The sequence below is a fragment of the Kwoniella botswanensis genome, chromosome 1 (assembly GCF_036426115.1).
Source record: "Kwoniella botswanensis chromosome 1, complete sequence".
In the NCBI taxonomy this organism is placed as follows: Eukaryota; Fungi; Basidiomycota; class Tremellomycetes; order Tremellales; family Cryptococcaceae; genus Kwoniella; species Kwoniella botswanensis.
In genome coordinates this window covers 974,071-987,911 of record NC_088599.1, presented here as the reverse complement: position 1 = coordinate 987,911, position 13,841 = coordinate 974,071, and the positions used below count along the sequence as shown (strand labels likewise).

The 13,841-nt window shown below is 44.0% G+C and overlaps 4 protein-coding genes across 4 annotated transcripts; 2 read left to right on the top strand and 2 right to left on the bottom strand.

Moving 5' to 3' along the window:
* Positions 1 to 152: 152 nt before the first annotated feature.
* L199_000375 (uncharacterized protein) lies at positions 153 to 1,602 on the bottom strand (the record flags this gene model as incomplete). The annotated part of the gene is made up of 7 exons (XM_064886142.1): positions 153 to 239; positions 364 to 595; positions 673 to 855; positions 957 to 1,056; positions 1,126 to 1,179; positions 1,241 to 1,429; positions 1,506 to 1,602. 7 exons carry the CDS (start codon positions 1,600 to 1,602, stop codon positions 153 to 155), a joined length of 942 nt encoding a protein of 313 aa, XP_064742214.1.
* A 2,213-nt stretch (positions 1,603 to 3,815) lies between these two features.
* On the top strand, positions 3,816 to 8,728 carry L199_000374 (uncharacterized protein; the record flags this gene model as incomplete). The annotated part of the gene is made up of 11 exons (XM_064886141.1): positions 3,816 to 4,283; positions 4,345 to 4,391; positions 4,469 to 4,534; positions 4,630 to 5,119; positions 5,188 to 5,288; positions 5,356 to 5,369; positions 5,426 to 5,447; positions 5,517 to 6,188; positions 6,265 to 7,717; positions 7,782 to 8,510; positions 8,594 to 8,728. The coding sequence occupies 11 exons, from the start codon at positions 3,816 to 3,818 to the stop codon at positions 8,726 to 8,728; spliced, it is 4,197 nt and encodes a 1,398-aa protein (XP_064742213.1).
* Positions 8,729 to 9,438: 710 nt separating this feature from the next.
* Positions 9,439 to 11,759, top strand: L199_000373 (uncharacterized protein; the record flags this gene model as incomplete). Its single annotated transcript, XM_064886140.1, has 11 exons — positions 9,439 to 9,498; positions 9,660 to 9,755; positions 9,864 to 9,940; positions 10,026 to 10,233; positions 10,307 to 10,548; positions 10,637 to 10,911; positions 10,977 to 11,068; positions 11,128 to 11,187; positions 11,239 to 11,303; positions 11,361 to 11,484; positions 11,553 to 11,759. 11 exons carry the CDS (start codon positions 9,439 to 9,441, stop codon positions 11,757 to 11,759), a joined length of 1,506 nt encoding a protein of 501 aa, XP_064742212.1.
* A 512-nt stretch (positions 11,760 to 12,271) lies between these two features.
* Positions 12,272 to 13,396, bottom strand: L199_000372 (cytidine deaminase; the record flags this gene model as incomplete). The annotated part of the gene is made up of 6 exons (XM_064886139.1): positions 12,272 to 12,521; positions 12,660 to 12,700; positions 12,775 to 12,818; positions 13,065 to 13,135; positions 13,213 to 13,249; positions 13,342 to 13,396. The coding sequence occupies 6 exons, from the start codon at positions 13,394 to 13,396 to the stop codon at positions 12,272 to 12,274; spliced, it is 498 nt and encodes a 165-aa protein (XP_064742211.1).
* Between the last annotated feature and the right edge of the window lie 445 nt (positions 13,397 to 13,841).

Here is a 13,841-nt window from a genome sequence, read left to right as displayed (position 1 = left end):
TGATATCATTTCTATCCCTGCATAATTTACCCTACCATATATCGTATTGATTCTATTGTCCGTTTACTGATGAGCCTCGCAAAGCCAATTCCTGTATATCAAATCTTCCTTAGAAAGCTATCAAGGGACATACACTAACTCAGTGACACCCTTTAAACCACTTCGGATGGAAATGACTCACGTTGAACCAAAAGCCATCCTCCATCTATGACCAGTTCGGCCCCCGTGATATATTGGTTCTATACGTCCCGTTCATTGTCAGCACAGATGTCAGATGTCAGGTCGCAGGTGACAAATCGCAGAATGGACAATGCCCCGACGGTATAAATTCGTGATGGGGTATTGATATTGACTATGACTCACGGAGATGAGTGAGAAAATACACTGAGCGTAATCGACGGCATTACCAGCTCTACCAAATGGTGTACCCCATCGTTGTTTGAAGTACTCCCTACTTGATGACCCTTGATATTGATCTTCGATCGTTGACATACCCGATGGGAAATATCCCGGACAGATCACGTTGACTCGGACATAGAGGTCTCGTCTAGCGAATTCAGTAGCTAGTTGATGAGATAAGGAGATGGTAGCGGCTCTGATCCGATCAGTTCGTCAGCGCCCACTACCAGACTTCCGATCTTCAAGGGGAAAACGTATATTGTATAAACTCACTTATTAGCATTATAGCTGAATTGACCTTTCTGACTGGTCTTGCAAATACCACTGACCGAACCTAGATTGAGGATATTCCCTGGTTCGGGGAAATTACCGACTGTCTTGGCTGCTGATAACAGAGGGAGGAAAGCGAATGAGGTGAAGTAGTATGATGCGGTGTTGATACGGTATGCGTCAAGCCTGATAAGAAGAGGCAGATATAGCTAGTGAGTACTGGTAGAGGATAGAATACTTTCAAAAGGAAGGAAGCGAAAAAGCTTGAAATGATATGAGCTACTCACCAATGATCAAATGTCTCATTCTCGAACATCTCCTTTGAAAGTGCTTCTGGAGTCTGTTCAACAGCGTTGGGATCGGCGTGTCCAAGAGATACACCGTGGTCTACTCATGTGAATCGATTGGTCAGTGGGAATGTAGGTAAAACTTCAGGCAAGGATGGGTGATACTCACTATTGACTAGAACATTGATCCATTTCTCTTTACTCTCAATGATGTCTTTCATTTCTATCTCGCCGGTATGCATCAGCTAATGAGAAGTGAGGAAAGGAAAGGGGAATGAACATACTTTGAATACCCTCTTTGGTACTTGCATCAGCCTGTATAGGGATAAGCTGACCACCACCTTGCTTCGGTGAAGCTTCTTTGGCAGCTTGCTCAAGAGGTTCAAGTCTTCTACCGGTGATATACACTTTTGCACCATTTGCAGCTAATGCCGCTGCAGTCACCAATCCCAATCCTGTTCCTCCTCCAGTGACTACCCGTACAACCCCATAGCCATCAGTGTTATATAATGAGGGTGTAGAAGGGAGACGTATGCATGTGTGACTCACCAACAGCGACCCATCCTTTTACGTCGAACAATTTGGGGATACTCAACGCATCGCTACCTAGTACGGATTTACCGAGGGAATGTGAACTGTCTGCCATTTCTGGATATATATCTGTCGGTCGAATGCGTATCAGAGTGTAAAGTTTGCACTGTAGAGAGATAAGTGAAAAAAAGAGCAAGCGACAGATGCATCCACCATATAATCGTGTCTTGTTATATAAGTTATGCTCGGTAGGTGGTACACATGCTTTCACTATTGTACTAGACTACATTCACCGTCCGTTAACGAGCGATGCATACGATAACATCTCTGTCAGTAAGTAGGACCGATGATGATCCGACCGGTCACTCGGTCCGTACACAACACACACACCACACATACACTCGACTGCGGGGAAAGCGGGCAAGACCGACACGATTTTCCGCAATGAATGAACCGGGCATTAAGGGTGCTTTGCTGGTAGCTGGAAGAAGAGAAAGAGGCTCCGACGTCTGATTGAAAGTGATATTGGCCATGGCTGTTGGATAGATATGGATTTGGAGATGCATCGAGTGTACATCTGGCTATCAGACTCGCTCAGTATAACTTGATCTTGAAAAGTAGAAAGAGACATCATTTCATCAAAAGATGAAGTATCCTCCGTTGCGCAGAGGTACAGTAGGATGGGAGAGTAAGTAGTGAAAGTTAGCTTGTAGCATAGCAACACTTGAGAAATGTCAATGTAATTTATACCACCGGTCAGAATTGCCGCTACTGCACAACCTCATGGTAACGAGACCTTTTACGACCCCCACAAAGGGATTAAAGAATATTGGTAAGTTCGGATCTTTCTTTGACACGTCAGCAGCAGACGGATTTGAGATGGGTGACCAGCTCGTCTTCCAGGGAGATGCACCGACGGATAGCTGAAAGCGATATCAGCCTTGACACCCAAAGCCTCGAGGTAGTGAAACGTCAAGTCATTTAAGAGATGATAGGACCCCTGAGATTCTTGAATGGTCGGTCCTTCCTTTCCTGGGACAATTTAGCTGATACCAAAGCCTTAGATTGGTGGTATATTGATACGTCCTTCTCCGACTCCAGAATGGTTATAAAGAGACTTCAAGTGTCGCTCGTATGAATATGCATTGAAATATGCTGGTGTTGATGGTATGACATGATATGATATGATATACAACAGTATTTAATTGCGTTTTCGACCCTAGTCCTTAGGTAGGAGCAGCCAAAACCTTTCGAATGAAGCGGCAGGTCTACCTTGCATTATGTCATGCCAATGAGTTGTGAAGAAACATTCCGGTATGTATATCGAGTAGAATGCAACCGTTTGGTTATCCAGAAATTCAGGCAGTACTCGTAGCCATTCGTTTTTTCATAGCTAGGATTTTGGAATCGAGATCTTCGCCTTCTTTTAATAGCTCTTTACGTTCTTGTTCGAGTCTGGAGCGAAAATAGATAAAGAAGCAAAAGCAGAGTCAGAAGTCATAATTAATCGAGGCTCCGATTTGTGCGGGCCGAATATTGCCATGTTATATGTTTGCTACGGTATATAGCGAAAATCCGATCTTTGTGATGTCATGACACTCACTGTACAATCCTCGCCCTCATCGCTCGCTCGTGAGGAGCTGGTCTCCCATCGTCGACTTTGCTGGCGGCCAGCTCATTAGATAGGAATTTCTCTTTGATCGCTAGGCCACCATAGAAGGATACTGATACGATCGCACATACCGTGGTCAATTATGGATCTCCGACTCGTTGAGAGTGAAAAGTGTAACAGTTGGACTTACGGGGTACAACTACTACGCAAGAGCCCAGGAGAATCTTGTTCACCTGTGAGAGTCTCATGGTCGGTACAAGCAAAGCAAACAAAGGTCAGCTGAACTTGATGCTGATACTGATGCGAAGTGGAGGAGAACTTGTAATTTCGTCGGGAGCAAGGAAAGGAAGAATAAGTTAGGGTAAAAGTTCCGTTAACTTACTTTGCTTTTACGCTTCGAGCTGAGACGCGTTGATCATTTCCATTATCATTTTCACCACTGCACATACACTTACATACATACGCACACCGTTCTGCGTTGAATCAACAACTGACTATTATGCCTCAAACATTATAGAAAACTAGAAAACCCCATCCTATACCCTACCTTCCTTGATCGCCATACTTCCTTATAATCTCTTCCCCCCTTTCCCTTTCCCTTTCCCTTTCTGCTCACTTGGATACATACGTACATATGGCAAGTTGGAGCGTGGATTGCTTTCAGTCAGACATAAACAAACAATCCACTCGGTAAAGTAAACAAAACGAAAACGACCATGTCAACGACAATACCGATATCACGCGACAGATCGATCGATCAATTGCCTCCAATCTCAGGTGGATCTACCAGCAGGGAAATGTTACAACCACTACAAACAGAAGACGAAGAAGGAGAGGAAGAGCAAGAGCAAGAGAGGGAGATGGATCCCCGTCCCATTAGCATCAGCATCAGCATCAGACCGAAATCCAATATAAATGGAAATGGAAACGGAAATGGACAAATATCGAGATCGAATTCCGTACAAACAAAGGAAAAGGAAAAGGAAAAAGAAAGGGTGGTGATCGATAAAGACTTGTTACCTCATCCTGCAGAAGACCTTTCAGCAGATGACGATTTACTATCTTGGATCCTGGTAGACCAGTTGGGTTGTATGCCCAATACCAAATTGGGTGTACATCCCCAACAGGTCAAGTTCGTTGGTCCGACATTCAAGACGGATGAGGTATTGAATATAGTCAGAGAGGTGAATTTATAATCTTTCCTTCCTTGGTACATATCGCTGATGATTCATGCGATGAATCAAGACTGTAACGAAAGGAAATATACAAGGTGCCATGCAAAGGTTACAAGAGTGAGTTCTGTTTGACATCTTCCTCGGGATATAGAGTACAGTCACAAATGCTGATGGGGGCACGATTCATCATGTAGATTCCACTTGATCAAATCTCATCTTGAGAGTAAAATGACGGATTATCAGAGAGAACGATTCGTCTCGTATGTCAACTATCCCAAGCATCTTCATAGACTAACCCATTTTTTCTAGAAAAAAGGAAACTATTATTAATCTTGCTCTGTTTTATATCGTTTAGGCATCTACGTCGATACCTCTTACCCCTCTTACCTACTTCTCGATTAGAAATTCATCTGACATCTCGATACTCATTCATCACGGGTCATACCGAATTGGCTGTGTTTGCGACTCGACCTCTAACGCCCGGACTGGTCATGCAGGAATTACAAGGCAGTGTGGTTCCCTTGCCAGATCAATGGAGGGAAGAAATGGAGATTGGCGAAGATTTCGCCGTTGCCGTCGAAGCTGCCGGTGAAGAAACTGATTCAGATGCTGGAGGAGGAAGTGACGATGAAGATGATAATGTATCTTTACATTCTTCAGCAACCGCCGCAAGGAAAGATAAAGGTAAATCGAAAGAAGTCGATAATAATAATAATAGTAATGGTAACACGACACGAAAAGGTCAAAGAAGGAGTGATAGAACCAAAAGAAGAGATTTTAGTATTGTGTGGTCGGGTTTGAAAAGATGTTATCAGCTTTTCTTAGGTCCCGCTAGATTCTTAAATGTAAGTGCAAATACAGGGAAACAACGCTCTAGTAAAATATGGGCTGATCTGGGATGCCTTCGTTGCAGCATGACTGTAATCCGAATGTGGAGCTTTTACGACAAGGGAAACATGTAACATTTAGAGTGTTAAAGCCGATTCGGATTGGAGACGAGTTGACCACATTCTAGTGAGCTATTGTCCCTCTGGAGCGTTGGGTATGCTTGACTAACTTCTTGTATCTCCCTTTTTTCTAGCGGAGAGAACTATTGTAAGTCTGGGCGTCCGAAGTATCCCCAAAAGACTTGCTGACTCTCGCCTTCACAGTCGGTCGAAATAACATAGAATGGCGAGTCTTCTCGAACTTCCTTTGAGCGATTGAAAGGCTGACAAGTTTTGTCTCGTCTCCCATATATAGTCTCTGTCTTACTTGCGAACAGAAGGGCGTCGGGGGATTTACGCCAGTGTCATCCATTCCTTCAGGTCGAAATTCAAGATCGAATTCCAGAGATTCTTCAGCCGGACCATCGCGCCGAGATACTTCAGCTGACATGCGCGAATCCATTGCAAGGGAAATCAAAAACGTTGGACCGAGTTCGTTGAGGAACGTGATGAATGGTAACCAGGACGATGAACTTGATGATTTACAACCAGCTACTACCGTCGAGCCCAGTCTGGTCGGTGATGATACAGAAGAAGCTAGTCTATCCGTTTCCTTCAAGGATGATAATGGGGAAGATTCGGCTTCGGCTTCGATTTCGATTACCGCTACGCCTACCAAGAAAAATATTCTCAAGATCACCATACCTCCGTCACCTACGACGGAAAGCGTCGCGTCTGAACCCGATTCCCCTCTCGACCCACCTGCAAGAAGGGAAAGGATCATTCGGAAAGTAGTCCAGAATATCAAACCTTGGTCATTCCTCCAGAGACCCAAAAAATTCAAGAAAGATGAGCCTTCTGAAAATGATGAGGAATCTACCGAAGTAACGGACGACCTCCCAGATGATTTTCCAAGATGCGCAACTTGCGCTAAACCCCTTGCTGAACAGATTTGGTTCAATGGAAGATATTTCGAACATTGTGCTAGGTGAGTTTCGGATTGTACACACCGTGTGATGACTCATATTGGAAGGATTGATAAAATCTGACTATAATGGTTTTAGGTGTGTTCGACATGCTTTCATCTTTGAATTGCCTTGGCCATCTCATCGACCTCAAGATGTACGAGAATATCCACCTGCACACTTACTTCCATCTCGATACATCCCACCTAAAATATCCACCATACCCTTACCGACGTTAAGCAAACTACCTAAATATGTTAAACCGATCGAAGTGCCAGTGTCACCAGCCAACGAAACCAAACTCATGCGCCAAGCACGTAAATTGCGTGATCAAATTGCCGCTGAAGATTTCTTTGTCGAGTCCTTGAGAGAAGTAGCGTGGTCAGCACAGGAGAGCAAGGAAGCTGCTGCTGAAGCTCGAGAAGCAGCTTTACAAGCTCAAAAGGAAGCTAAAGAAGAGGCGAGGAGACTCAGGTTGGAAGAGAAGAGGCAGAGGGATGCGAAGAACATCAAAGGAACGGGTGTATGGAGTAGATATGCTTATTTGACTGAGGAAGATATCAGGAAGAAGGAAGCTGAGAGGAATCAAGTTTTATCCGGTACGAGAAGAGGTGGCAGATTCCGAGCTAGAGAGGATGAAGAGGAGATGAAGAAGCTGGCAGAAGAGAAGGCTCGAGAAGAACGGAGAGAGAACTTGGCAGTGATGGGTATAGAACCTGGTTCTCCTGAAAGGTCTGGAATTGACCAATCGAACAACCAGCAACAAGAAGTAGAAGAAGGGGAAGGAGAAGTTGAAGAAGGTGATGTGTCAATTGCATCTTCATCTGGAACTAGCACTGAACTTGTGGTTGATCCGCGAGCATTGGTCAGAGGTCAAAGACAAATACCCCATAAAATCACTCTCTTCACAAGGAAAGATAAGGAGAAGGAGAGAGTAACAGTGAATGAAGATGAAGATGATGAGTTGGAGGTTGCAACTTCACCTGTATTATCGGTAATACCGCCTCCGAAACCAACCGTACGAAACGCTGTACCATCGTCATCTAAGCCTCGTCCTGTATCTGCATCAACATCTACTGTTTTCAGACCTATCGCACCCAAAATACCCACTCTGCCTAATACCGCTTCAAGAATTGTGGTATCTTCCAAGACGACTTCACCTGGAAAAGACACAGCATCAAAAGTCGTATCTTCACCAATTCCCAAACCCGGCGGCAACTCCAGCTCCAGCTTCATACTTAAATCGACACCCAATACCAAATACAGTCCTTCCACTTCATCGATCAATAGATCACCTATTATTGATCTTACACTTGATTCGGACGATTCAGATAATTCTTCCAATGCTTCTGGACCTGAATCACTAAAAAGGAAGAAGGGTAGACCGTTGGGTTCAGGTAAACACCAAAAAGCAGCTATGAAGAAATTGGCAAAATCGCAATCCCAATCACAATTACCCTTGGGCAACGCGAGAGTAGAAACACCTACGGGTCAAAACTCACCTATTGATTTGTCATTTGGTGATGAAGTGAAATCTAAAGTTAGGGATGAAGTAAGCTGACATTTATACGCTCAACGATCACTCGTAGCTGATGATGAGATCTTGATTTTATCAGAATCGCTTTTTCCCCAGATCACTGGAGTCCCAGGTTATACAAGCTGCATATCGTCTTACGTCCTCATCTGGAACTTCCCCTGCGAAAGCCACCAACAGGGAGAATCACGCTGGACCATCGAGACTCTACTCCGCTCATCATCTACCACCACTACCTCCAGCCGGTTCCGGTTTGGGCTCCGGTTTCGGTTCTAGCAAGACGTCCAATGGATCTGGATCAACCTCATCAATCGACATGGCCGAGAATGCGTTAGACAAACATCCTGCATCATCTTCGTCGTCATCTACATCGCCTCCTAGCGCGAACACTAGTGCAAGTGCGAGTAATGGAGAGATGAAGATGCCAAAATTGAAATTGAACGTCAATTCCAGTCCCGCTCATCTCAAGATCAACGGTCGGGGATCATCACCCACGAAGAATCCAGCCTTTATTCATCCTTTGGCTGCTGAGATGAATAGAATGAAGAAAGAAGAAGAGGAGAGACTTTCACCTAAGAAGGATGATAAAAGCAAATCAGGTTCGAGCTCGAGTTCGAGTTTGAAAGGTTTATCTTATGGGAATGGAAAGTATCATCATGGTACCCATTACGGTGGAATCTACTCTAAGGAATATACCGATAAACCCCCTACTGCCCTTGCCGCCTTCGGTGTGGGTCCCGTCTCTTCCTCTAGTTCTTCTACGTTGGCGTTCAATGATAAGAAGAGGAAAAGGATTTCTGACATTAGTGAAGTAAGTCTATGCCGTCATCAACGACTTGAACAATCCTCGAGCGATACTGGATATTGATGATCATGTTTTTCTCTTGTTTGTAGGCATCATCAACTTCTTCACCATCATCACATCAACCGGAAAAGAAGAAACGCACTTTCTTCACTTCTTCCATATCTGTTGGGGTGTTGAAACCTACACCGGTGATACCTAAACCGAAACATTCCATTCATCCTTAAATCGAGTTGACCTTTCTCTCTCTCTCTCTCGATACCGGAAAAATTGATAGTCAATCCATCATGTTGAAATTGCCTTTTTTATCCTCTTCGTTGTCATTGTCATTGTCATCGTCATTGCTGTCAACATTGTCATCCTCATGCATCTTTGATGTTGTATCTCTGATGCGTTGGCCCGTGGCAACAATTCACATGTTGTTATCATGTCAATCTGACGATCTAGTATTATGATTGAGTTAGTAACCCCTTTGCTATTATGCAACCCAAACTTGAGATCATCACCACGTAAATCACGAGGGGGATGCCAGTGATCTGCATAGACCACTCCGAGACAGGTAATAACCCACTTCTAAAGCATCCGAAAATGGCAAGTGGGGATGGATGTATAGTTACGTAAAGAAGACATTGGACAGGTGGACCCTGAGGTTCGCGGTAGGGAGTTATGCTCCAGACCAACTAGAAGCAGAAGAGAGTGAGGGAGTAATTGAGAGTAACGCCACGTACCGTACAAAGTAGCGCGTCATTGCATCTGAAGAGTAGCTCCGCCAGGTGCCTGCCCTCTTTGACCCCACCACATTCTATTCCACCATCTACTTTCTCTACTTCTGACATCTCATTCATACATCTTCTACTCATACTTATATCCACATTCTTTTCATACTCTTCTTGTATCTCATACATCTTATACTCAAACCAAAATACAAACATCCAAAATGGCTACTCTCCAAGAACCAGGTAAGAAAGATGTCAGACAAAGAGGTCATTCCGCCATCGTACGTCCGCACGTTCCGCCCAACTCCACTCTCACTCAATCCATCTGGGCATATCCGTTCCCTACTCTGTTGATATTGTTGTTGCTGTTGCTGACTGATCCTGATTGCTCTCCGTTCCCCGTTCTTTCATGGTTTTTTTTCTCGCATTTTGACTGAAACAGGACTTCAAATCTGCTACCACCGGTGTAGCCGCTAAGACCATGCGAAATGAGCTCAATAGGATGGTCTCTGGTGAGACTGACGCTCAAAAGCGAAAGGTGAGTTGTTCTCTCTGCTTCAACTTTCATGAATGAAGATCTGAATCTAAAATAATTCACTGTTGACTGGTGAACGTCACGTGCTGATGGTGAGATTCTTCCTGATAGATCTTCGAGGCTGAAATGCAATCTTTCTTCTTGCTTTTCAACCGATTCTTGACTGAAAGAGCCAAGGGTGAAAAACTGTACGTTCAATTCCATTCATGCATTTCGTTCATCCTGATTTTTAGATGAGTGCGAGCTGACGTGATTTTCCGCTTGACGACATAGTGATTGGGAAAAGATCAACCCTCCTAAACCTGAACAAGTACGACCTTACGCTGTACTTGACAATGTTGACCCATCGATCCTCAACAAGCTTGCTGTCCTCAAGCTTAACGGTGGTCTGGGTACCACTATGGGTTGTGTTGGTCCCAAGTCTATCATTGAGGTCAGAGAAGGTATGACTTTCTTGGATCTCTCTGTTAGACAAATTGAGGTGAGTCCCTTAAAACGCATTGACTCCATAGTACGATTTGTACACACGTTCGTCAAGCTGATATCACGAATAGCACCTCAATGAGAAATACAACGTCAACGTACCTTTCATCCTCATGAATTCGTTCAACACCGATGAAGATACCGCTCGAATCATCCAAAAATACCAAAATCACAATATCAACATTCTCACTTTCAACCAATCTAGATACCCACGAGTTGACAAGGAATCACTCCTCCCATGTCCTAAGGAGACTACCTCCGATAAGGCTAACTGGTACCCTCCCGGACACGGTGATATCTTCGATGCTTTGACGTGAGTCTTTAGCCCTCATACCCAATTCAGACATTTGTAGCCCACCTTCACTTGGGTCCTGCTGGTGCTGACTTTAAATCTCCTATAGCAACTCCGGTCTTCTCGACAAGCTTATCGCTGCCGGTAAAGAATACATCTTCATATCCAATGTTGATAACCTCGGTGCCGTCGTCGACCTCAACATCATGCAAACTATGATTGACGCTCAAGCCGAATACGTCATGGAAGTCACCGACAAGACCAAGGCCGACGTCAAAGGTGGTACCATCATTGACTACGAGGGTAAAGCCAGATTACTCGAAGTTGCTCAAGTACCAAAAGATCACTTGGACGAATTCTGCTCTACCAGAAAGTTCAAGATTTGTAAGTGTCCTTCCCCATACCCTCGTCGCTGTACCGTGCTGATGCCTGTGGAATGGAATGGATAGTCAACACCAACAATATCTGGTGCAACTTGAAAGCCATCAAGAGAGTCATGGATGAAGATGCTCTAAACCTTGAAATCATCGTTAACAACAAGGTAAGCTGTTGAACACAGACTGCTGAATCGTGTATTCATAGCTCATATAATTCGTTTAGGTCACCGACGCTGGACAAGCTGTTATTCAACTTGAGACCGCCATCGGTGCTGCTATCAAGGTGAGCTTCGCGAATCTGGGCAGGTATAATAAGCTGACGAGTATACATTAGCACTTCGACAGTGCTATCGGTATTAACGTTCCTAGATCTCGATTCTTGCCTGTCAAGTCTTGCTCGTGAGTTTTTAGCTGCGATACCAGAAAAGAACGTTTTGCTAATTCGCGTTATGACAGTGATCTGCTTTTGATCAAGTCCAAGCTTTACAACCTCGAACATGGTGTGTTGACCATGGACAAATCGAGAGAATTCGGTGGTACTCCCGTTGTCAAGCTTGGTGATCAATTCAAGAAGGTTGCTGTGAGTGATTGTGTACAGTGTGATTTGAATATGACAACGAAGTGCTTACATGTATGATCAAATTGCAGAACTTCGAGAAACGATTCAAGTCTATCCCCAACATCACCGAGCTCGATCACCTTACTGTCGCTGGAGACGTCCACTTTGGTAAAGGTGTCAGATTAGCTGGTACATGTATCATCGTCGCCAACGAGGGTAACAAAATCATGATTCCAGATGGAACGAATCTTGAAAACAAACTAATCACCGGTAACCTCTCTATCATCGATCATTAAACGGCGACAAGACAAGAAGCTGGATGAAACTTTTGGCTTGTTTTTGTTTTGTGAATTAACGTTAGCGGATGGTACGGGTCATATAGAATGGAAGGGAACCTTTCTTTCTTTTTGATGGTCATTGTTCATTGCTGTACGTTTGTATTTTGATTCAATTTAACTTCAATACAAATTTATCGATATCAATAATAATGACGAATGGTGATGGTCTTTTGTTATTTTCTTTTCTTTCCTTCTTTAATCGCAATACAATTAAATTGAATTACAATGAATTCCAAACAAACAAAAAGTTCTTATGCATATTCAGAAATACCAAAATCGACATGAAGTATCTAGCTAGCTAATATCGCTGCTGTGCAATAATCTTAGTCTGTCTTTCTCCCACTCGAACCCTACTGAGCTGATGGTGTGTGGTGTGGACCGGTGCTTCTCAAGAATAGGAATATGGCATACTCGTATTCGACGATGCTCAATGTTATATTCATATACATGCTCAATCCGATAAGTTGCCCCTATTGAGGCCCCTGCATACCTAAATTATCAGGTCCAAACGAACTAGGTAACAATTCTTCCATCGTCATCTTCACGACGTATTTCTTAGCTTCGTCTCCTTCCTGGTCTTGATCTAGGTTTTCGAGCCAAGAGGGTAATTCGGATGGGTATTCGGATGAGATGATATAGATGGGTATGGAAGGTGAGAGGAATTCACGTAGGAATTGACGGCAGATACCGCATGGAGAGGTTGTTGGGGAAGGTACGTCGCTACTCGGTTAACATCGTCAGTACGGTTATTTGTTTGGAAGCAGGCTTGTTTTGATGGTGAGAGTGGAAGCTGGACATCTTGTAATATATTGAGACGAAATGAGACGAGTTGTATAAAGTTGAATGCAGAGAACTTACGAAGTTACAGCGACTGCTATAAACTTATTTTGACCTTCGCTCTGTTATCAAAATTCAAAAACAGCATGAGCATGATAAGTTTTCTACTACTGGGCTTTTTTATTCCATTACTTACGATAGCTTTGACAATAGCTGTTCTCTCTGCGCATATACCGGCACCTAAAGATATCATTGGTCAGTACTCTGATCAGGCCCCATACGCCTTCACCGATCGACGCAACGTCGTTTGACCCCACCTGCTTCGCCCCTGTCTTCTTTCACCTTGCTTCCCTTTCTTATGTACAGCAACGCACATACTCCAAATAGCTCTTTCCACTGCTACACGACTACACTACAGCATCCCTATGCTCTGCTATCCTCAGCCCCCTACAGCATTTTCCAATCGAGATGATCACTGATACTCACCATAAGAGGCATTCTCAACATTACATCCACCGAATATTTGTCCGTCTGATGACAAGAGAGCAGCGCCGACTCTGTACGACGGGTAGATGATGCCTCGCGTCAGCTGAACAGCTTACTGGACAGGCCAGACTGGGAGACATGAGCTAACCTGAACTTCGAATAGGGAGCATAGGCCCTATCTCGATCTGTAAGATGGTGAATACCCAATTCAGCTCGATAGACCTTGACCATCAATGGGTGTCGAAACAACTGAAGATATGATGAATGCAATGCTCACAAGTAAGAGAAGCCCTGATGAGCTTGTCTAGCTGCTGGGTGTCTATGGATGTCATTGTCGCCCGATCCTTCTGCTGTACTTATTGTATGATATGATTCCCAAGGAGATGACAGAAGACAGAAGACAGAAGACAGAAATTGTCAGTTTATCTCGTGGACATGGATTTTGTGGAGACTCCAACCCCTGGGATGTTAGTGAGGGGAGCATTTAACTTTTGCGCCTAGAATGAAAATCCGAAATTCTCTTTTCAAACTCGCTTGAGCCATCTCTCGTCTCTCAGCCAGTCTTCAATATTCTTTCACATTCTTTCATATTTCAGCTAAGATCATACATACATACTTTACCAAAAAGGTGCATGCCACCTCGTCTCTCTCTCGTCAACGTATCACGAAGAAGTTTGACCAATCCAACTAAAACCGTCACTTCTAGATTTTCATCTCCATTCCCATTTCCCTTTGTCTCCGTTGTACATTCCAATTTCAATAGACCTCCTGTAGCTT